Source organism: Microcebus murinus, chromosome 9, assembly GCF_040939455.1.
Source record: "Microcebus murinus isolate Inina chromosome 9, M.murinus_Inina_mat1.0, whole genome shotgun sequence".
Taxonomy (NCBI): Eukaryota; Metazoa; Chordata; class Mammalia; order Primates; family Cheirogaleidae; genus Microcebus; species Microcebus murinus.
The window spans coordinates 74872945-74898094 of record NC_134112.1 but is presented as its reverse complement, the minus strand read 5'-3'; the positions used below and the strand labels follow the sequence as shown (position 1 = coordinate 74898094).

At 36.5% G+C, this 25150-nt stretch overlaps 1 protein-coding gene across 2 annotated transcripts in view; it reads right to left on the bottom strand.

The window, feature by feature from the left end:
• Positions 1–20154: 20154 nt before the first annotated feature.
• CPED1 (cadherin like and PC-esterase domain containing 1) overlaps positions 20155–25150 on the bottom strand; it is a 267036-nt gene continuing 262040 nt past the window's right edge. For both annotated transcript variants that reach the window (XM_012757301.3, XM_012757302.3), the window contains one exon: positions 20155–22176. In XM_012757301.3, coding sequence (XP_012612755.2) covers positions 21967–22176 — 210 coding nt within the window. In that variant the 3' untranslated portion in view covers positions 20155–21966. The remainder of the gene's footprint in view (positions 22177–25150) is intronic.

Below are 25150 nucleotides of genomic sequence, written 5' to 3'. Positions count from 1 at the left end.
GTACTTCTAAAGCACAGGAGACATATTTCCAAGAGCTGACTCAGCTGAAGAAGTAGGTTTTTCATTCAGTGAACAGACTTTGGAATGACTATTTTGTGTCACACATTGTGAACTTTCATGTACCAAGAGCCTGCTATATGCCCTCAGTTCTCCCCCATGCTCTCTCTCTTTCTCCCTCTCTCCACATGAAATTTCAACCCCCCAACAGGTTCATACTTATTTTATAGATGAGGAAATTTAATGTGAGGAGATTAAGAAATTTGTTCAAGGTCACTCAGCTAGTAAGTAGTAGCAGAGTCAAAAACGAATCCTATTTTAGAGGCCCTATTTTTTCTACCACAACATACTTCTGCATAACCTAATTCAAAGCATATATATATATATATATATATATATATATATATATTTTTTTTTTTTTTTTTCCCCTGACCAAATCCCAGATTACCAGGCTTTAGGGTCTAAATTATTCCTTTGTGTCCCATGGTTTCTAACATCACAGTTCACAGATATTTCTATTGCAATAGTTGCTCTGTTCTTTGATGATAAACAAAAATCTACAATAGGTAGGTCTCCAGGAAGGTCCCACAAAGCAGGACTCTCTGAGGCAGGTGACCCTTCACATGGGTGCCCTTCTGTTTTTCCTCTCTTTACTGTCTGTGGTTTTGGTGGGCTGGGAGCAGTGGTGGAAAGAGCACTGGGTTGGGTTGGGTGACTGGGACTCCAGTCTGCAGGTGACAATCTTGGACAACTCATTTCAACTTTCAGCCTCAGTTTCTCACATGTAAAATTATTAAAACCTCTCTTTCTGACCTGAATCTCTCACTTGAGTTCCCACAGGGATGGAAGGAGGAGGATGGCTCATGTGGTTGCACGTGTGCACGTGTGTATGCATCAAGGGGGGTGAGGGGGCAGCAATCCTCGACCTTTTTGATACCTGGGGCGGGTTTTATGGAAGACAGTTTTTCCATGCATGTGGTGGGGGTTGGGTGGAGCTCTGCAGCTTGGTCCCTAACAGGCCACAGACCCGTACTGGTCCATGGCCTGAGGGTTGTGGACCGCACGCTAGAGGATTGCAGGCAGAGGAAACCCTAGCCGTTGGCAGGGCTTGTCTACCTGACAGATGCCTACCCCAGGATGGCACAAGCTAGGATTTTTTTGGCCCCCATCTTGTATCCTTAGCTTCATTTTTGTTTCTGGATTTAAATGAAAATGAATTTATTTTTAATTGCAAAAATCTTTTTAAATGGCTGAATTTTAAAATACATTATAATCTTGTCAGGTCATATGAATTTTTTTTGGAGAATATAAGAGGTTACAGAAATTTTATTTATCCTGAAATACGAAAGTTGGGAGCTCTTTGGTAATCTAATTTATATCTATTAATATCAAGTAGTTCATCTGTACTCATTAATGGGGATCATACTCTCTATTTTGACTTGAGGAATGAAGTAAAAGTTGGATGAAACCCAAATATATACAACTGCATTTTTCAAGTTGTTTATTTCTTTAGAAGCAAGCAGGAACTTCATTTTCTATTTATTATCTTTGGTTTTATAATTTGGATGGAGGACAAAATATTAACTAGTAGAAATATCACCTGATGCTTCCTGTGTTTTATGAACGTTCTAAGGTTCAGGTATTCATATCTGTAAAATGTTGTCAAGATCGTACTATTAATTGTTCAATAAATGGGAGCTAATGTTATGTCATTTCATGATCCAAGCTCAGCAACCAAAAGTTGAATTAATGATGTTAAGAAAATTATAATACCATGCAACTTCAAGTTTGCATAGATTACTGAAGCATCTGTCCTTTCTTGATCTCACAAGAGAGGGGGACTTGATTTCCTAGCACAGGGTAAGATGTTTTGAGCTGTATTCTGAGAAGGGGATTTAGAAAGAGGAGTGCTGTATTTCAAGCATGTTTATTTCACTCAAAGGAGCTTTGTTGTGGGACTGAATCTGTGACCGTGGTCATCTCTGACCAGCTCAGCAAACTGAACCAGATAAGTAACTGGCTAGCAATAAATCCCACCTCCCAGTCAAGACAGTTGCAGATTACTAGTTTTGACCCCAGGGGAGCCTGTTCCTTCTGGTAGTTTTCTCTCAGTCCCTGGGAAACTCAGCAAAAGTCTGCCTGCACAGATATGCCTTGGACTCTGCCTCTGGCAGCCCATCAGAGGACGAGACTTCTAAGGGCCCTGTTGTAAGAATTTCTGCTGCAGATCACAGAGACTTATGTCCTGGAAACTGATACCAGAAGCACCCCAGCTGGTCTTAACTCCCGTGATAGAACAGAAGACCAGAGGTGACTTTTTACATAACTGGGTCCCCATCCATTCTATTTTAAATTCCACCTGGATGCTCCAAGTGTGGAACGGAGCACAGGCTGTGACCACTGGCTCTCAGGAGGGGGCAGAGAATGGCATTCTGGTTGGCCTGCTATCCCTTCGTGGCCCGAAAAGCCCACAGGAATGACAGACTCTGGAGGAGCAGAGGAGACACCAGTGATATTCCCAGGAGAAAGAAGGGGAATTGGAAAGGGATGATGCCTTGCTTTTAACATTTCCACAACCACAAAAGTTAAAAGCTTTTTGTTTATTTGTCCTAAAAATTAAGGTTGAAGAACCCTCATAAAATTTTACTATAAAGTGCCTGATCTCCTGACCAACATCTCCCCAACAATCCTTAAACAAATTAAAATTAGAAAAGAGAAAGCACCCCAAAATCTTTAAAAAAAAAAAAAAGGTGGTATTTTGTAGGCATTATGCAATCTTTTTGGAGTGAGGGAACAAAAGTAAAAACAAGCCTTGACAAACAAGAGTGTTTGTCACTATTGCCCAGAGGACATGGGTCAGCAAGACACACTCCTTTTCAAACAATATTTTTCTAAATTTTGCAAAATATAGCAACTGATCAGTTAATGATTATTGGTTTTTATGTTATCAACAAAACTACTTCAAAAATCTGGCATTTACAGTTTTTAGAGTAATATTCATAGGGCAATCACTGGGCTGCCCAAAGGAAACAAAATATTGCTCTTCTCAGAGGCTTTTACGAAAATAGAACAACCAAAACTTCAAGGGAAAAGTCATTTGGAATTGACCGTGTCTATTTTATTCTGGATTTCTTGTTTACTCCTCTATCAGTTTTAAATCCTTTGGTTTGACTTCTAAAATCCTTTATTCAGGATTTGTCCGTAGCATTCATTTCTGGCTAAAGTCACTCTGTTGTACTTATTCTCCCTAGGCAGGGCAACTTCTTTCTTCCCTTTTCCATAGGCAGTGCCTGCATATTTGTATTTCAGTTTCTTCAGAAACATTGCCTCAATGCTTAGAACTTTCTCTTTTCTCCCTCCACTTATCTAAATCCACTTACTTATCCTGTAGGTCATACTACTTTAGGAGTTAACCATATTAATGTCTCTTTCTGCCTAATTCCTCTATTGCCTGAGGTTCCTACCACAAAAATGTATCACTTACTTTACTTTTGCTTTTTAATGGTCTAATGTACCTTAATTGTCACTGATTAGATTATAAAACATCTTCAAATCAAGGAGTATGGGTAATTCTTTTTCAACCCCCATTGCCTACCACAGGGCTGAGTGCATAGTAGGCATTCAATAATGGTTTTGTAGTTGTTGTTTTAAGAGACAAGGAATCTCTCACAGAACAGTGGAATCAATGAAGCATTAAGTTGAGAGCTGTCAGCATTGACATAATCTATTAATTTGCCACTTTTCAACTGGAAATTCGCCATGACTCGTACCTACTATATTACATTAGTATGTGCTGCATGATTTGCACAGGTTCCAAGGGGACCACCAGATGGCTATGTCGAGAGTATTCACAGCTTCAGTTTCTGCTAGTGTTAAAATCAGTAAATAAACAGATACTCTTAAATCTTTCTGACAAATCTGTAGCCATGCCTGTGCTCCTTCCAGGTAAGCTTGTTGAGCTAGGCTAATAACTCAAACTCTTACTGGAGTTTCCTCCAGAGAATGCTTTTATTTGAGTAGGCAAGTGCTCAGAGCCCAGGAGATTTACGAGGGTTCAGAGACATAAACACAAACTGCATAATAGGTGTGAGGTGTGTTCCAACTGCAGCCCTCTCACCTTCTGTTAATGATTACGGGAAGGGAGGCATCAATACAAAAACAGCCGGCTTGAGGGCTCTCAAGTTCGCAATCTGATGAAGTCTTCTGGTGCCAGACCAACTTTTGGGGTTGTCACATGGCTCAGTGAAGCAGCTTCCAAAATGGGCTGAAAAACCACAATTTCGATATACTGGGCCAGATGCCAGAACAGAGTCTCAGCCCAGCCGGCTGGGTAAAAGATTCCAGTTGCTACTTTAGCACCACGGTATTGTCTGAAATCCCCAGGGCACACTCATGAAACCAGCACCAGACAAACACAGTGGAGCCACTTTTTAATGCCGTTTTGGGGAGAGAACTAATATTTGCCTTTTAGGTTAACTGAGTTATGGCAGGCTTCGGCTGGAAGGAGTTTTCCTTCAGGAACTGATTTGGCCCTCAGCGTATCTTAATCGTACAGTAATTGTTGGCAGTCCAGGGTGGGGTTCGGTGCTGGAATCCTACCCTTCATACTCCACCCCCCTTCTTGCCCCAGGGGTTCTGATGAATAACTCATGTACAGAGAGAAATGAACCAGTTTGGGCAAAGTATCGGCTTTATTAAGTATAATGCTTCGTAGTAGTGCTAGACTATGCAAAGTGAAAGTTCCTATTCCTTCGCCTTGAACTGGAGACAGCAGGAAGACAAAGCAAGACTGATCCAATAAATCCACCCAGTTTCATGATGAGAGAAGAAAGTAGGAAGAGGCAACAGGGAGTGGAGAGGAGAGCTCACCCTACCCCTGAGAACATCAAGGTCTGTGAGGAGGAAGAGTGGGGCTATCTTACTTTTGAGGCACCTGCTGGCAATATGGAGCAATTGGCCACTCTTTCTCCACAGGGAAGAGCAACCAGTAAGGTGAAGGGTTAAAGATTCCTCACCACAGAAGGAAAAAATGAGAGTCCAGAAATGTCAAAGGAGGTCTTTACTTCCTTGAGCAGAGAGAACATGTTAATCAGTTCTGCTACCAATTGCAAAATGTAGTGTTGCAAGCCCTCAGAATAGACAGACGGGCAGGGAGATTAAGAACCTTCACAGAAGCTATAGGCAAGATAAATATGATGCAAATGCTCTGGACTGTAATCTGGGAAGAGACAAGCTGTGCAATGATAATTAGCAGCAGTGTAGGGAGTGGTTAGTCTAAAACCCATTAATGCCCATTGAAGTGCTATCCACTTCTACGCTTAGAAGTCATGGTGGGACAGAGTGGAGTTCTTATTATCAACCAGTCTCAACTCTACAGATTAATCCAGAGGAGCAGAGAATGATGTCACCAAAAATTACAGTGTTCCTAAATAACATCCTCCTGTATCTTTTTAACCTTAGAATACATTATTTGGTTTGTTTGTCTCTTTGTGGTTTCCTTTGGTAACATTAAAATTAATTCATGATTCCTCACACGTCTTCATCTCAGGCAAGTGGCCCAGAAGCATATCGGGTAGCCTAATCAATGTGAGGTTGGAAAGTTGGATGAGCTTAAATCACAAAATAGGTAATTAGCAGGTGGCTTAAAATCAGCAGATTAAATAAGAGAAATCTGTTACTGATGTGTGTAGATGCTTATAAAATCACTGAAGAAATATTTTGATTCATTTAATATTCACAATTATTTGTTGATAGATTATATAAATTTTCAGACTTGACAAAACATGTTAGAGCTGCTTGTGATGGCATATAAAGAAATATGCTACTTTTTTCAGGATAATTTAAGTCATTTGATAACATGAGGAGGGTTATTTTTGGTAATTGCTTGCTTTAAGGTGTGTCTTGCTTGGAATTCAAACATGAACAAAAGAAAGGGGTTGAAAGTACTGAATATACTTCACAGCTGGAGAAAACAGAAGAGCCACTTAGAAAGATTAAGTTTATCCAGGATTGTTTCTTTTAGTTTTATGCAGAAACCTTCAGCAAATCTTGGCATCTTTCTGCAGTTCCTTTCCTCATATTTAAACTGTACTATTCGGTAGGCTAATCAAAGGCATATAACAAACAACGACACTTTGCAAAATACCTTAGATAAAATGATACTCCCACTTAAATTCTAACAATACTATAGATCTTTTGATGTTTTCCTTCAATTTGTTAAATATAGTATACTTATACTGGTTACTTCTTAATTTTTAAAATTTTAGGCATTATCTGTGACTTTCACCCCCATCCCTGCACCCAGGTACTTTCTTGTCCTTTCTATTCCCAATATGGGTATCCCAGAATTGTGTTAGATCAGCAGTGAGCTTTTACATTATTATGACACATATTGTTATTCATTCTAAGCAATATATTATACAGTGATATACAATATATTATACAGTGATATACAATATATTATACAGTGATATTCCTTTTTCTCCCTTGCCTTCTCCCCCCCATTTGCTTAGTTTTCTTTTAAAAAATTTATTGTAAATTGACAAATTATAATTATATATGTGGAGTACAAAGTGATATTATGATATATGTATAAATTTAAATCAAGCTAATTAACATATCCATCACATCAAGTACTTATTTTTCTGTGGTGAGAACATTTGAAATTTATTGTGTTAGCAATTTTGAAAGGTACGTTATTATTAACTATATACAGTCACCATAATGGGCAATAGATGTCAAAAACCTTACTCTTCCTAGCTAAAACTTTGTACCCTTTGATCAATATTCTCCTATTCCCCCCACTTTCCAGCCTCTGGTAATCATCATTCTACTTTCTGCTTCTGTGAGTTTCCATTTGCTTAGCTTTCTATGTGCTCATCATGAATCCAACCCCAAACCCATTGGTTTTCTAAATCTCCTCAAATGAACAGGAAGTGTTGTCAATTTTATCTCTTGGCCACAGTGTCTCATGGTGTCCCCTGATCTGTTTCAATCTGGAATGGTTGCTTGAGTACATGATGCCCAGCTGCTCAGGGGTCCTTCATCCCAGGGATCACATTTTTCTTGATTTGATGTAGAAACCTCATTTTCTGATTCTTGTATATTTCTAATTTTTGGTTTACTCTCTTATTCTAGTGGAGCATACATTCCTGTAGCTTTTTGAGAAAGTGTCTGTGACGTAAATACTATGACAATTCATGTGTCTTAAAATGGTTTTATTCTACTCTTATAGTTTGGTTAGGTATTGAATTATAGGCTAGAAATAGTTTTCTATCAGAAAGTTAAAGACATTTCCCTGTTCTTTTCTAGCTTCCATTGTTACTACTGAAATATCTGAAGATACTATAATTCCTGATCCTTTGCATATGAATTTAATTTTTCCCCCTTCTGATTTCTCTTAGAATTTTCTCTTTCTCTGTAACGTTTGGAAATTTTATGATGACGTGGCTAGATGTAAGTATATCATCCATCAATTGGTCTAGATATTCAGTAGGCTGTCTCAGTATAATCACGTTTTCACTTATAGAAAAATATTTTCAAATTATTTCATTGATTTACTTTCTTCCATATTTTTCTCCTTTCTGGAACTCCTATTTTGTGAATGTCAAATTAGTTTTCTGATTCTTTAAGTTTTGTAACAGTTCTGTCCTATTTTCCACATCTTTTTGTTATTTTTTCTCTCATTTCTTTGTGATTTTCTCAAGCACATCTGTGTGGTTTCCATTGAGATTTTCATTTTTGCTAATACACATGTGTATATGTGGATATATATTTATATGTGTGCAGGTGCATGTGTGTATATGACTTCTAAGAGCTCTTTTATGTTCTTTGCAAGCTTTTCAAAAAATGTAATATTTTAAGTTGAAAGATGTGCTATCTTCTATCATTTATGTGTGTGCGTACATAATTTCCTACCGTTCCTATAAAAAATCACCACAATTTGTGTGGCTTAAAACAGCACACATGTACTATCTTACAGTTCTGAAGGTTAGCTGTCTACAATGGATCGGCAAGGCTGAGCTCCTTCCATAGGCTCTAGAGGAGAATCTCTTTCCCTGCCTTTTCCAGCTTCTAGAGGCCACTTATATTCCCTGGCTGTGGTCATTTCCTCACAACAGTATGACCTCTGCTTCTGTTGCTGTTATCTCCTCTTCCTCTGCCTCTATTGTCATAGCTCCTTCTTTGACTATCACCCTCCTACCTCCCCCATGTAAGAACCCTTGTGATTCCATTGGGACCACATGAATAATCCAGGAAAATCTTCTTATCTCAAGATCCTTAAGTTATTCACATCTGCAAAGACCCTTTTGCCATGTGAGGTGACGTATTCACAGGTTTCAGTTATTAGGACATTGTCATTGGTTGAGTGGTGGTTCCCCCCAGACACATATCAGTGAATGTGATCTTATTTGGAAAAAGGGTATTTGCAGATGTAATTAAGAATTTTAATTTATGAGATTTTCCTGAATTATCAAGGTGGGCCCTAAATCCAGTAACAGCTAAGTGTCCTTATGAGAGAAAGAAGAAGAGACGGCGTGGACACAGACGGAGGAGAAGGGCATGTAAAGACTGAGGCAGAGACTGGAGTGATGCCGCAAGGAACGCTGGGAACCGCCAGAAGCAGGAAGAGGCGAGGCAGTCTCCTCCCTTGGTGTCTCCAGAGTCAATGCGGCCCTCCCGGTGTCCTGATTTCAGACTTCTGGCCTCCAAAACAGTGAGACTATACAATTCTGTTGTTTTAAGCCACCTCAATTGAGGGATTCTGCTACGGCAGCCCTAGGAAATCAATACTGATGTGGACGTATTGGGGGAGGGGAGCATTATTGTGTCTAACACTGTGTTAACAATATTTTTTGAAATTTTCTCTCCCTTGTTTCTCTCAGAGTTGCTTTGTTCTGTTTTCTTTGTCTCTGTTATTTTTGAAACTTGCGTCAAATGTCTGGTAATCCTGGTTTTTGCTCCTGATGATGAGTGGAGTACTTAAAAGCCAATTAGAAACCCTGAACACGTGGGTGGGACTTATTTACTTTGGGTTTTATTTTAGGGTGATCATGATGGGTGGTTTCACTGGCACATCTTCAATGTCTGTATATTTATGTCTTGTCTCTTAGGTTGGTTGGTTTCTCCAGAGAAGCATATTTTAGCCTCTTGTTTTGATGATACTGGCTAATGTTCTTCAGACTAGTAGGAGAAGAAGGCTTGAGAGGTCTTAGCATTTGCTATCTAAATTTTTTTTAAAAGTATCATATCTGCATTCTTACTTTTTCTAGTGTCCTTTGGCCCAGATACTCTGTATCTTAAATTTGCCAAAGGGTAGACCTGCCATCTTCTGCAAAGCTCTAGTGGAACACTTGTTAAGCTCCCTGTAGAGGGGGAAGCAGTCTGGGGTCTCACTGCTTCTTCAACTTTCAGCCAATCCTTTTATTTTTAGCCTACTTTCAATTCAACTTACAGGGATTGTGGTACCCCCAATTCCTAAGACTTTTGGAAGTTCTGTGGTGTCAAACAGAAATTCCATAATAAAGACATATTTCTTAGACTTAATCTTTGTTTACCCATTGGGTTCATTCAGTGTCAGGAAATCTTGGGTTGTGTTTTCATTCTTTGTTAAACATTTTCATTTTTATTATTTTCCTTTAGAATCTGATTTTTAAAATATCTGGATTATTTAAAAAAATTTAACCACATTAATATATTCATTGTAGGAAGATTAAAATATTCTGCTAAGCAAAAAGCAAAACTACTTTGTAATCCCAGGGCAAGAGATAGTTTCTGTTGATATTTTGATATGTGTTCCTCTGACTTTTGTCCGTGCATGTATGTATTTTATACAGAAGTATATTGTGTATACTGCTTTAGTAATCTATTTTTTCCTTTAATATATTAAAACAAGATTTTGGGGGGTTATGAGAATTTTATTCAGTTTTGTGGATGCATGAGCAGATGGGTACAATACTTTGGACATTCTTGCTCTAAACACTTGGAACTGAGCATATATTATAGGTATTGGGCCTCAGCAAGAAACCAACAAACAAAATTCTTTTTTTTTTTTGATCATGCGCATTTATTTGGCAAGTGTATATCCTTCTTAAGTCTTACAGAAGTACTATTTTTCTTGTTTAAAGTCCTTAGATTGCCACCTAGTCTGGCCAGGTGATGCTCCTCCACGGTATTCAGTTTTGTAATTCCCTACAGCTGCATTGTAGTCAGTTGGTCCAACACCATCTACACAGGTTGGCTGTGTAGCAACTTCAGTCATCTAGCACAGAGTGCCCAGAAGTCTGCTAGTTTGAAATCAGGAATACATGAAGACAAGGACCATGGACAAGAAACCTGTGTGTAATAAGTTCATGATGCTGAGAAATAGTGATCTTGTCAGGATCATAGCCATTTAAGACTTGGGAAATATTTTGAAATAATTCTTTGGTCTACAGCAATTGTTTTTTGGTGTGGATGTTCAGCCACAATAATCCTAGTAGTTAGTAGCACGCACCATCTGGTACATTGTGATGCCAATCCTGGTTGATCTAGTAGTTCCAATGTTTCAAATCATGGTTATTGAACATAGATATCGTTTGAAATATGTACTGGCAATTGACAAAGCCAACAATTGGTAATTAACTTTCAGATGTTCATTTAGGTTTCTAGACTGATAATTTTTAATGTAAAGCAATTAGGATAGCATCTTCAGGAGAAAGTTGAACCATGACCAGCCTTATACTGAATATATAATGCTCACTGAAATAGCTTGATACCTTAAAAGTATTACATTTATATGCTGGGAAGACTTGAATCATAATAAAGGGCAACTTTTATTACTAAGAAATGTGAGAAATATAATAAGCAAATAAGTTACGGTGATTACGTTTATTTCTGAAGCAAGAAAACTCTCATTATTCTGGAGACTAAGCTAAGAAAAGGGTTAGTCCTATTCAAAAGGCAGTTTCAAAAGTACCACTAATCAGATTAGTTTGTACAAAATATGACATTTACTTTCCCTTTGGGACTACCATTTTCCCTTCTCTGATCAACAGCATCTTTGTATTCTGTTGACAATGCAGTTACTTCATGGCTATAAAACCAAACACACATCTGGATAATTGAAAATTTTAATGTTCAAACTGGAGCCAGTGACCCTTTACTGCCCATTTGTGGCATAGCCTCTAAAATCTGCTTGCTGAATTTGTGGTTAAATTCTAGACCAGTCTGGCTGACTGATAATCATGACAACAAGTGGCATCTGCTGCCATTTTTTAGGGTTTCTGAACCTCCTCTTCCTTTCTCCCCTTCATTTCTCTTGCTCTCATTCCTTCCCTCTTCTTATTCTTCTTATGTTCTGTCACCTCCTCTTTTTCTTTTCTTCTTTCCTTCTTGTAGCCTAATGGACAAAACTGGCTTACCTTCCCACCTGGCGTTCTAGACCATAAATAAATAAATACATAAATAAATAAAGGATCCTCCTGAAACCATAAGAATTAGTGCTTTAAGTATTCACATCCTATTTTCAAGATGTGGTCATCTTTTTGTACAACATAGAAATAAACATGGCAAAGTGGGGCAGATTCTGTTTAGGTAACAGTTATAGTTTTTATTTGTGTGAAAGGGATAAAAGGATAGAAATTTCTGTAGTTTATCTTCAGGTCACTAAACTACCTTACCTTTCTGGAGGCCAGAGATAATGGGTATGTCTAGCCAAATTTTAAAAATCCTGTAGAAGATAGACTGCCACCACTGTGTTCTTTAACCTTCCTGGCTTTTCAGAATAAAATGTTCCTTGTATTTATTCATAACCATTCACATCTTATTAGTTTGATTAAATCATGTGCTCATATAAACGATCTGTAATAGTTTGCTTAGAGATTCTAGAAGGAGAGGACAGTTGTTGCTGTACACTTGTCTTAACAAACCCTTTTCCATCTGAAAAAGGTACCTTCATGAAGCCATGAGAATGCTTCCATGCCATGGAAAACTCAGGACACTTAACCCACCAGAGCAAGCACATTGGTCTTGGCAATCATTGAGATAGTTGGCATCTCAGCCAGACTCCACTTCTCCAGTATTTAAACTCTCTGAGCAATATAGGATGAGTATAAACTTTTAATTTCCATCAATAGTTAAGCAGGTGTCTGTCTCCATTTCAACAATGCTTCGTATCCTTGGCAACCCTCTACGTGATCTACTTTCAGATACAGTGCACTCCTGCTTCAAAATGCAGTGCAATAAAGGAGAGTCATTTGTCGCTTTGGGCAGTGGTGAAAACCAGAAAATGGAGAGACAGATGGGGCAAGAAATGTGGTGTTTATTAGGTTTTCTGACTATGCTAAAGTGGTAAAATGCAAAACAACCGGTAAAAAGAATAGCCCAATTAGGTCATCTCTGAGGTTTTCACTTTTCCAGGTAAATAATTTGAACTATTTTAGCAATTCCTCAAAGGTGCTATGCCAAGTCCATTGCTCAACTGTAAATGATTTTAAAGTGCAGTCTTCAGAGGTGAACTTGGCACACTATGGCACTTGGTCACATTAACCCATAGGAAGCAATGCCCCTCCACTTCTCAAGCTCCCCTTCCTCCTACAGAATCTTCTTCCCAGCAGGATTCCTTTCAAAATTATCTTATCCTCCTTATTTACTCAGTGCATGGAATTTAGCCAGCTGTTCAGAGAAAAACAATGTGATTAAATTCACTCATATTGCAAATGTCTAATAGCCCCAATCCTCCCAAGGACATTAGCATCTTAAGAGACCTTAGAGGTTAATTTAAGTGATTTCACTAATTGAAAGGATTTCAAACAGTAGAATGTAGTAAAATAAAGAATTGTGAGCACAGTAGGGAGCCATTTGGAAACAAAGCAAGAAAGCTTTCTTTTTGCCCTTAATTCCAGATATAGCTTTGTGCAAAAGTATGAATATCATTTTCATGCTTTACAGTCCTCTTTATACTTCCCATATTCTTATTTAAAAGTCATATATAATGCCATTTATAAAATTAAATTGCTGAAGAATATATCTGCCATCTTGGTTTAGGAAAAAATATGCAGAGAAATATTTTAGTTAATGTACTGTTGAAAAGAACGATAGAATTTGTGAGTGTAAAAGATGCAAGTACCTATTTGAAACTCACCAGAAACAGATGTCTCCCTACCTATGCTTTTTGGTGAAAATGTGATCTCTCTACCCATAGCACTTTCAGTTCCATAATTAAATTCAGTTGCATTGTTAATGTACTGTTGACATTAACTTGTATCTCATATACACAAGACTGGGAATACACATATGTTAACTTGAAACAGCTGTTTGCAAAATTACTACAATATGGCCAATACTTCTTTTAACCATTATGTCCTTCTATTTAAACATGATTTGCATCTGTAAGCATTTATTATATATAAAATTAAAGGAAGATTTATGACATGAAAATGAATTTTGATGCTACATTAATATTGCATTTGATGATAGTATGGTAGACAAAGGAGGCAAGTAGAAATATTTCTATGGATTAGAAGCCATGGCCCCCATTGGTATGCATGCTGAGAAGGCAGACCCTGCATGGACATCTTCCTACATGCTAAAGGCTCCAGTTAGCTGATAGCTTGGAATGGGCATCAGTATAGCTTCTCAATTCTTGGTGTGGAAATTGCAGTCTTTCTGATAAGTTATGTGATGCACCTGCCTTCCTCTAATAACCCAATTTCTGGCTAGTTGATACTTGAAATTCCACAACCAAAAATCTCTTAGTTTGTCCTCTCTTAAAACTTCAGTCCCCTATGAGGGCTTGCAGTATGATGTGTTATTCATTTAGACATGGCATGACTTCGTCAAACCTTTTCCAGCTTTGATAGGGTGGAGAGAGCATCTGCCGCTGCTGAAATGAGCATGGAGTCGGGGTACAGCAAACAGGAGGCCTGGAGCACCTTAGGCCTGCATGAACTGTAAGCCGTAGGGACCAGCACCCGTTGTTACAGCTCTGAGTTCCCAAAGGCCTCCACACTGAGTCCAGGAGGGCAACTTCTGTATGTAGCTCACGTCTTCCCCAACTACTTCTTTTGTACCCCACCTTAGTCCATGGGGCACAGTGGGAACAAACAATTGGTACCCACCAAAGAGGCTATTAGGAAGTGATGATGCTATTTCTAACATAATGATTCGTCAAAACCTTTTAGACACTTTCTATTTGGAGCACAATTTCTAACCCTAGAAAATGCTAGAGTTTGTTGGTTTATTTTTCTTTTCATTTTATAAAAATTCATTGAGTGTCTTTCCTGTGCTAGGCAAATTTTTTTCTGAACTGAGAATGCAAAGATTAAAACAATAACAGTAACTGAAAGAAATCAGCCGTAAAAGAGCATATATTGTGTGGTCGTATTTACACGAAACATTCAGGGTAGGCAAACCCATAGAGATAGAAAGTAGATCAGTAATTGCCAATGTCTAGGGGTTGGGGAGTGGCGGAAAGGACGGGTGAGGAGTGATTGCTTTGTTTCTTTTGGGGGTGATTAAAGCATTCTAAAGTTAGAATTTCATGATGGTTGCAAAACTGTGTAAATACACTAAAAACCACTGAACTGTACTCTTTAAATGAATGAACTTCATGGTAGGTAAACTATATCTCAATAAAACAGTTAAAAATAAATAATAAATCAACACAATCAACCAAAGAAAAAAGCTCAGTCCCTTCCTCACAGAGTTTACTTTCTAGGGAGTACACACTTAAACAGACAAAGAAAGAAATAAGGCTCTGATAGGGGTAAGCAGAGCGTGCCAAGGGAATGCAAAGAAAGGATACTTTGATCAGTGCTTGGGGAATCAGAAAAATTCCTAGAGGAGATGACGCCTAAGCTGAGAAGGGATGGACAGAGAAAAGAGTGTGAGAGAACAATATTTGCTGAGCCCGTACTCTATAAAAGACATCTTATAGCAGAAGAATGAAAGGGTCACTCAAAGCTTGAGAATCTCAGTTTTAGTGGAATAGGACATATATAGGTGATGATAGATAATGACATTATGCTGTGAAAGTGCAGTGATAGAGATGGACACAGGCACCATGGAATTCACAAAAAGGGGAAATAAATCCAGTTAAGAGGGTGGAGGCCTAATAGAAATTAGATTTGCAGGGAGGAAGTTATGCTTTAACATAATGAGCTGGTGTCTTCCACCCAGCGGAGCCCTCTGCCACAGCTTACGTGACTCGGTCTCACCCCTCAGGCATCTGCCTCAGCACCTGCCCATGGGCAGGCCCCATGAGATCAGAGGCAGTCAGGGAAGCTGAGGTGGAGAAAAGGGCAAAGACATCAAGCTCGTGGCAGGAATCCCTACTAAGTAAGGGTGATTCCCACAAGCGAACTCTGTTGATCCGTTTATTTTCAGCAGGGCACAGAGAGGCCCAGCTCTCTTTGTTCCCCCAAGTTCTCTGTAGCTTTAAAAGTTGGAGCTCTCGCAACTCTGCAGTCCAATATTTCCTAGCATCTTCTCATTTGGGTGATTTCTGGCAGTTTGGTCACTTGTCACCTCCCGAGAGAAGCATCTGGCAGACGTCTCCCCTAGCAGTCCCTCCTGGCTCTGCCGCTGCTTGGCAGAGGCCTCGAACCACATTCCCCACATGTCCAGACGAGCACCTGGCAAAGGCATCCAAAGATATAGAACCTGTTATTCTGAAGGTTTAACATACTGCTATAAATCAAAAATAAAAGGAGTGTTTTAAAGAGCTAATTCAATGGATATAAGATTATTTAGTACTTTATTATCTATTTCATTGTGTGTGCAAACATTTTTTATATATACACAAGTGTGTGTATTTATACAGCATGAATGAGTTTTTTGTTTGAAATAATCCAGAATTCCTGTTTTTAAGTCCTTTATTTGACACACACTCTGCCCAGACAAAAACCAGAGAAGGCTTGGTTTTGGCCCAACAGTTTTGATTTTCTTGTCTACAGAGGCAGCATAACAAGTCCATGATCAGTGGTGAAGGGAAGGCATTTATTTTCATTGTATTTTGTAACAGTTTACTGAAGATGACTGTCCAAGGATGCTACTATTGGAAGAGAAATCAACTGCAAGAAACTCAGTACTTCAAAGACTTATGATGACCTCCTGAAACAGAAAAACACCACATAATATGCCAGTCGCCCACTGGAGATTGCCTATTCTTCTGGAAAATAAGAAACTGAGATGCAATGTCTGTATCAGTCTCATCCCAGAATCCATAAATAATTCATGGAAGTTGTCAATTTATTTATAAGATAGGTGGCCAAGAGAGAGTTCTGATTGTTTACCAATAACATGGCCCTGGAAACTCCATCCTATTGAAATTATTCCTATTCTTGGCAGGAATAACTTGTGCTAAGGATTGTATCCACACCCTTTTAAAAACATGCCATCGATTTTGCATAACTAATGTGAACATTGAAATGAGTATTCTTTAGAGACAAGTGTGAACAGAGACCAGGTTTTCCCCAGTGGGGATCCACATGTGGCTGGACCCAAATCTGTACCACTTGATGACTAAGCTGGTTTTATACTTTATAGTACAAGGGCATTGTTTCAATTCCAATCCCGCCACACACACTATTCTTAAATCAGACAAAATTGTATCTTATAAGTAGAAGTAGCTGCAAATAATTCCATGCCCTGCCAATGACATAGGCACTGATTTTTAACAAAAGGCTCATAAACTCTTTTTATGATACTGTAAAACTAGAGAGCTCATGCCCATTAAAACATAAGCTTCATGTTACATGTAATTAAGGCAAAGAGGAGAACATAAAAATGTAAGCTTTAAAACGTATCTTGTAATACATATTAAATGTACACAGAAAAATACTGCTTAAGTTTCACTTTAAAGGCAAAGGTAAAGCCAAGCAGGAATTGTCACAGTAGATGAATGATCCCTTAGGTGAAAAAAACCAATTTAGTAAAAAATGAGTTGCTACTACAAGTTCTCCAGAAGATATACTATAATATATTGATGATTAGAGTACATTTTCTGTTTTTCCTGACTATATAAATAAGAATGTATCATTAGAGTCACATTCACCTGCTATTTGGCTAATCCAAGTTATCATTTTTGGTCTATTAAAGATTTAACATTATTATTTACTTTTTCATTGGGAATTAGACCCTTCTAAGTGATTTGTACATTAAGAAGAGGTTTGAAGAGATGTCCAAGAGCTGTCAAAGGCAGCTGGAAAGTGCTTATGATATATATCCATCCCAGAACCCAGTGGGGAAGTAGTCTCTCCTGGAGTGAAGGCCTGCGCTGTAGCCTCCCTTTCGACCCTGCCCTGATTGTGGTGGGCTTCATGGACTAATCTAGGGTATGTCTGATTGTTTGGTTCGCTGTTGGCATTTGGTACTGTCCATGTATTTATGAGAATTCTGAACCCCATATCTCCAGCTATTAAAATACGAAGATCTACTAGAAACCAAACAACCTCTTATATCTTAATGGAGGTCAGCGGATGTATGGTTACATTACAAGTTACAACATGATGCTTGCTTTATTTCAATGCTTTAAATTTTTTCTAATATTCAAATTAATGATTTAATTTTAAAAGCAGGCAAATTATGAACCAAATAATTTAAAGACTGTAAAAATAATGAAAATATTGATCTCAATGCTAAGCACTGAGATTTCATTCTACAGATTTTGAACAGATTTTATTATAAAAAAAAGGTGGAAATACAGTTGAGCAAAATGTATAAATAAATCACATACCACCTCTATTAAATTTTTTAGCTTAGAACTAAAAGCTGCATCAAATTGGTGCATTTCATCAGCCAACCATAAGTCTCTATACAGTAAAGAATAAATTAAATATATTTATATTTATGAAACTATGTTAATTCTGAATTCTGACATACCAATAATCTATCTTAATTGCTTTGCTTTTAAACCATATCTAAACATTTTGTGGATTTCATAGGAATTACATTTTAATGTAATAAAAAGTATATTTTTTATTTAATATAATAAAAAGAATCATATGATGCTACATATAAATCATCTAAGAAAATATCTTGGTTAGAGATATTAAATGTCTACCCTTAACCCAATCTATAATGCAACATTTTCCCCAGATATATTACAAAAAGGGTTAGAGAAAAAGATTTTAAAATACTAAATGAAAACAGTCCTTTGCAGAGAATGCTACAGACTTGGGAGAAAATGTCAGCATAAATCAAATTCAAAATCTAATGTACTTAAATATTACTACCCTGTAGGAATCCTTTATAGTGTTTCCTCTAAAAGTGGCTGTTTTTGTTTTGTCCTATTAGTTGTGTTTAAGTATTTATTTTTATTTACATTGCAAATAGACTTAAATATTATAAATACTCTTGATAAGTTTTAAGAATTAATATTTTGATTGTATATCAAATGTATTAAAGCATAGTGATCTGACATTTAATAGAGCCATAAAGCAAATTCTTTCTATTTCAGCAAACGTAAAGAATACAAATGGAATACCATTTTAGGAGGACTGCATGGTCTATATCAGTTAGAAAAAAATGAGTTCTGCAGCCCCCTACACACAGTGAATGAATCATAAAAGAAATATGGAAGTTGATAATAGCAGTTACTGCAGCAATAAAAACATGATAAAAGGCTCTTTGACAGTAGGAAACCTTGGAAGCCCTGCCAAATATAAAATCTAGTTCATAAGCACTGGCAGTATCCTGTTGTCTTTAGTAGGTCTTTAGGGGTTTCTGACAACTTTTGGTTCATCCCTTTAAGCTGAAGTGATCTATCAAAATGCCTTAATTTGTAAGAGTGATCAAAATCATTTAAACTTTAAATACACATTCAAATAAACTACAGTAGCATTTTCACAGCAAGTATTCTTTGATCCAGTCAGAATGGTAGAATCTGCTGTGCTATTGTTCTATACTTAGGTATATGTTTTTCAAGTTATCAGGTCACATGAATGTATTTATTAATATGTTTGTTTATTTTAAATACAATAATCACAGCCACTGATTTTGATAAAATTTCTTTATAAGATGAAAATTCTGAGAAAAATTTTAGATATTGACTGTTTTAGTGTTATGCCCAAATGAAGGAGCCATTAAGATAATATTTAATGAGATCCTAACCCTAATTAGCTATCTAGGCTCTTAACCTTATTATTAATACTTTATTAGACACCTCACCTCCTATGCCAAAGCATTACAACTTTGAAATAACTCTCACTGGGTTACATAATTTTTGACCTATTTATATATTTCTTCTTGAAATTGTTCAGTGAAATGGAACTAAAAGAAGAAACTTCAGATGCAGAATAGCATTTTTTCCCCCTCTATACATACCACTGGAACTATGTCCATCTTAAAAATCAGTAATTTCTTCTAACACTTTCTAAGTGGGAATCACTGTTCTGTAGAGAAGACTGCCTCACTGTTCTGTAGAAGAAGACACATGGGCAACTAACACAAGGAAAATGGAATGACCCAAATGTAAATCCAACCAGCAGGCAATGGTGAGCCCTTCTTTTTCATGTCTATGCAGGATCTTATTTGCTACTTGGGTGGCTTGGCAAATAGAACCCTGTGCCTTTAAACACACCCACCTCTACACACACCCACACACCCACACCCACACACAATGTCAACAGTGATGCTTGGAAATGTTTATGCAGTTATTCTTGACTTTTAATAAATGTTTTCTTTTGTTTAGTTTGGATTGGATACTAATAAATTCTTACCAAAAATAATACACTTCCTATAACTTTCACACCTAAAAATGTTAAAATATCTACTCCAATGTTAAAATATCTACTCCTATTTTTTCCTCACTGACATTAGGAACTTGCTAAACACATACAAACACACATCTTCACACACATACACACCTACGTAAAATGTAGTTTCAATTAAGAAGTAATTAAAATGATTCCTAGTATTTGAGTGTCTTACCTTTAAAAGCAAAAAGCTTGTCACTACAGTATATTGTGTTCACAAACTTTGGTCATTGTACAGCAGGAAGTTCATCTGATCATAAACTTAGAGAATATCAGGGTTAGAAGCAACTCTCTAGTTAATCCTGTTTAACCACACTCCAATACTTGAATCCACATGGTAATATCCCTGCCAAGTGGTCACTGAATGGCTGTACATCTCCAGTGAAAAAGAAAATAAAAGATACTCTCTGAACACAGACTATTACCAGTAAGACATTTATTAATGACATTATTACAATTGTTTCTAAAACCCATTATTATTTCAACATTGAAGAAGTAAATGCCAGATTGACCTCAGTCAGATGGTTATTACAGTGAGGTTGAAAGTAAATTACAAGAAATACCCACTGACTGTAATACTGTTATAGAGTATATAATAACTTAAAACATGATGGAGAGGCTGTATAAATTGGCAGTGTTTTATATAATTATTTAAAAAAATCACTAAAAACCTAAAAATGATGCTTGCATGAAAGTGTAGATGCTAGACAAAGCGTTCATACTTAAAGTGAATTCTGTACCATTCTTTTAAAAGTCTATCATCTGTAAGATGCAGATCTGTATTGTTTATATCAAGTGATATTTGCATTTATGTAAATATAATTTAAGATAGTTAAATATAAATTCATGTTTATCTTCATATAAAAATATATATAAAAATAGAGTATTTAAAGGAGGTGGGTATTCATACTAAGGAATCGATCAGTCAAAATAATTTTTTTTTCTGGTAGTGAAATTGAGGTATTTGTGCATTTGGTAATTTCAGCCATGTATTGAATTAACCTTCTTACTATTTTTTTTCTCAAAAAGAAAAATAATCTTTTAAAAGCCATTGCAACTGTGAGACGTTATTTCACAGTTTGATAGCATTTGTATAATAAAGAAATTTAACATTCTGAACCTAAAGAGATAGAAGAGAAAGTTCTAAATACTAGAATTAGGTATGTTTTATATATATTCCACAATTTTAATTGAAAAGTAATTTTATGCCTACTCTAAATTTGCAGATACAGTTGCTCTGGAAAATCAAAATATAGATACTAGTAACATAATTCTATTTGTGGACATATACAAATGCTTTCTGAAAAATATGCCTATGCATTTGAAAATGCATAATCCTTTGCAAAATGTTTATACAAAGTGTAATTGTAATTTTAAGTTACATAGGGTTATAATGGCAAAAAAAAAGCTTTCTTAAGTAATATCATCAATGAAACATACTAAAGGATTACACGAGGAACTATATTTTGTCCCTCACTTTAAAACTATGTATTTCTTCAATTTAGACTGCACTTACCCATCCAAATTCACAGACAGGACTAGGAGGGAATGTTTATAGAAAATACAAGGAGTGCAAAGTTAAATACATTGGTGTTTTAACTAAAAAATATTTTACTTTATATCTCTCTCATAGCATCTCTTCAAATTCCCTTGTGGAGCATTCCTGTTCTTTTCCTTTTAGTAATCAAATTTAAAATGTATAGACAGAAATGTTTTTCATAAGCGTTAGATTGACCAAATCTGGCCATCACAAATGCCACATTTTCTCCTGGTGAGGAACATAAGCACAACCTCTACTTGCAAGTGGAATGTAATTGCTTTTTCCCTCCTTCAATAATAACATACCTATGGAGATGGTAACAAAACTAAAGAGCGCTATCCTATTTTCCACATAATTCAAGTGTCTTTATTCTATTTATTAATACAATGCAATACCTGGCCCACAGTGGTTCTGGTTTGTAATTATACTTCAAGTAACCTTTTTCTAGCTCTGTCTTACACTCGGAAATGAACTGGTGTTGAAGTTCACACCTTGACTTTATAAAGATATAAGAAAAAGTGCTATTACTACTTTGTTTTAGCTACGTGTGCATTGGTGTGCACGTCTATGTTGGTGTGCACGAGTGTGTGTGCTCAATCCAAAAGGCAGGTGATGCATGAGGTTTGGCTCCTAGACCAATACCCAGGTGAGAGCCTTGTCTCCAACCCTGAATTCAGTTCTCCTGCAGAGAGCTTACATAGTCCTTTTTCTCGCACACATCCTGCTGAGAAGGATTTCAGAACAAACTTGATTTATAGGACCTCTGACATGATATGGTGATTGAAAACTTGCTACAGAGTCTTGTTGTTTGCTTTGGTTGCTGAAATATTTTCCCACAATATGATTCCTTGATCTTTTCATTTTAAGAACGTGATATTCTTTGGGATAGTTTGATTTCACTACCTGCAAACAAAGAGCAAGAAAATAGTGAGGCAAAAATCAAGAACATTTGAGCTCTGCATAGAGCAATAAAACTAACCCTCATACTTGAACAGCATCTCTGCCACACAGATGTTGCCCAGAGGACAGGAATATGGTTTACATAACCAAGAACTAGGGTAACTTATGCTTCAAAAAAGACTAAAATTGAAATTCAACTTGCTGTTACTTTTTTTAGCTGAAAGCAGCTGTCCCGAGGAGCTAAAAAACAGTCTCAAATGATTTCTACACCACACTGCTACATGTGCATGTGTGTGCGTCTGTGTTTGGGCCGGACACACTAACATAGAGTTGGACCCAGCACCACAATAGAGAATATGCCTTCACATTTTTTTTAAAGATTGCTTAACTTGTTTTAATAACATGACATAAAGCCCCTAGACTTGACATAATCATTATGCAAAATACATAGATGAATACTGTTTTCTTTTAAAAATATAAAATAAATAAGCAAGACATGTGAAAATAGGCAAGTTTCCATTAAATAAATGAAAATTTTTTAAAAAGAAAGTTTTCCTTTCCATGTCATTTGAAGAAGGAAAATTATCAATTTAAACAATATTCAATTTTATTAAACAAATTTTAAAAAGTATTATAAAATGTTTAACTTTCATCAGCTTCAAGGTTTATGTTGCTCCCAAATTTTGCATATAACTGAACTTTCAAATCTGCTAACACCCACTGAATTGATTCCACTCTGGATTCTAAGGCATCAATTTCTTCTTGCAAATTTTTCTTTGTTTCTTCTAACATTTCTTGTGTTTCTTCTTCTGATTCAGACATGGTGCTCTAAACCTATCATGGCACCCTTGTACAAGATGGCAATAAAAAATATTTTCAGAGAAAAGAAAAAATATTTTTCCATTGCAGACCCATAAGCCAACACTGTTCCAGTTAGTGGTTTCATTTCTCTACCAGGTGTCCTCAAACTACAACCCGCGGGCCACATGCGGCCTGCCGAGGACATTTATCCGGCCCGCAGCATGCCACAGCTGCCTGTTCTGGGATCGTCTCAGGCCCACAGTGCGCATGTGTGGAATGTGCCGCACTCTCCAATGGCCCTCCAACGGTCTGAGGGACAGTGAACTGGCCCCCTGTTTTAAAAGTTTGAGGACCCCTGCTAGGCACTTAGTAAGTTATGGAATTGGGAGAGAAGCCCCTGCTTTATTAAGTTAATCACTTTTTATATTTGCAGATATATATGTAAATATAATTTTATCTTTAAACTTTTTGTGAATAAATGGTATTAAAAAGCATTCATAAAGCATAAAAGGGTATATAATAAAAGGTTTTCTTCTAGTAGTAAGTTAGGGTACACTTAACAATAACTGAAAGAGTGGAATTGGAATGTTCCTAACACAAAGAAATGCTAAATGCCTGAAATGATAGATACCCCAATTAATACCTTAATTAGTTCACATTGTATGACTGTATAAAAACAGCACATGTACTCTATAAATACGTACAACTATTATGTACTCATACTAATTAAAAAGAAAAAACGTTTCCTTTCTATATCTGCTCCACACACCTGGTTTCTCAATTCCCTTCCTGGAAGCAACATATATTACTAGTTTCTGATGATTTTGTTCACAGTTATTTTATGAATATATGTGCACACCCATCCAAAGAAGCTATATTTATAGTCTTTTGTACATTTTACAAAAGTTGTCCTGATGGAATACTATAATTATCAGCTTTAATCATCAGGTTAATAGAATTCAAGTTGTTAGCACCATGGAGCAAGGTGGGGATAAAGGGAGAGATTGGAAGGAAGGTTTAGAAGTAGGAAAAGAGAGGAAGAAAGGAAAGTTTTGGTAAAGATATTTTGGGTATCTTTATAAATGAATAACACATTATAAATTTCATTATTTTAATGCTATTATAAAACTTTTATCTGTCAATATTTGGACACATAAACTATTTATTATTGATTACTAATGGAAACAACAGTAGTTTGCATGGATTTTTTAATATTCTTTTGAATGTGATATAATTATTTAGGTACATCTTTTTTGATCTCATATAATAGAGTGCAATGAAAACAGTTCCAAAAGAAAATCAGAATATTTTTTAAAAATCTCGTGGTATCTATTTGTGAGATAAGTATTTTTAGTGACATTATAAGTGAGTATAAACCCTGTTACAAGAGTTATTTGTATAGAAAATCTGGAAAGAGCTACACCAAAGTGTTACTAACAGTGACGTTTTGGTAGAGGGATGATAGGTGATTTTAAGTGTAAAGAGTACATTTAAATGTACAAGAGTACATTGATTTTTTTCTTATAATACAATGAATGTGAATTAATTTATAATCATAAAAATTTTGAACCTTTTCACATTTTGAAGGAAAAATGTAACCATAATGTGTTTTAAAACCAATTATACCCTGCTAACTCCAAAGAAATGAATCGTTTTCTTGTAGCTACGGGAGGTTTGACTTTTCCTGATCAGGCCCTCAGATCGAGTGACTCTTAAGAAATCCAGTGAAATCAGCAGGTTGTGGGAAGGAATCCCTATGGATTGCAATTTAGAGCTCAGTTTGCAGTTAACCACTGATTAATATTCCAGGTCTCAAGGTTGCAAGTTTCTGTTATGTGCAGCTCTTTCCACCCTTACTTGGTTATACATAACTCTAAATATGATAGGCAGGAGAGGTGCGCCAATGTTTTCCTGAAGGTTTTGTCCATTTTGGAGGAGGTTTGTACTCACTTATAGCAAGATTAGTGAACATTCTTCAGGAAGTTTATTTAAGGAAACACTTAAGCATAAATATAACATTCAACCTTGAAATAATATTATTCCAGTGTTCCAAAGCCAAAATAAGGTTAATTTTGTTTATATAATTTTATCTTAAGTCCTGGCTCATGCAAGTGCCTGATGGTCTGCATACTAATTACATGTAAAATAGAAAAAGGTCCATCCCAATGCAAAGGGT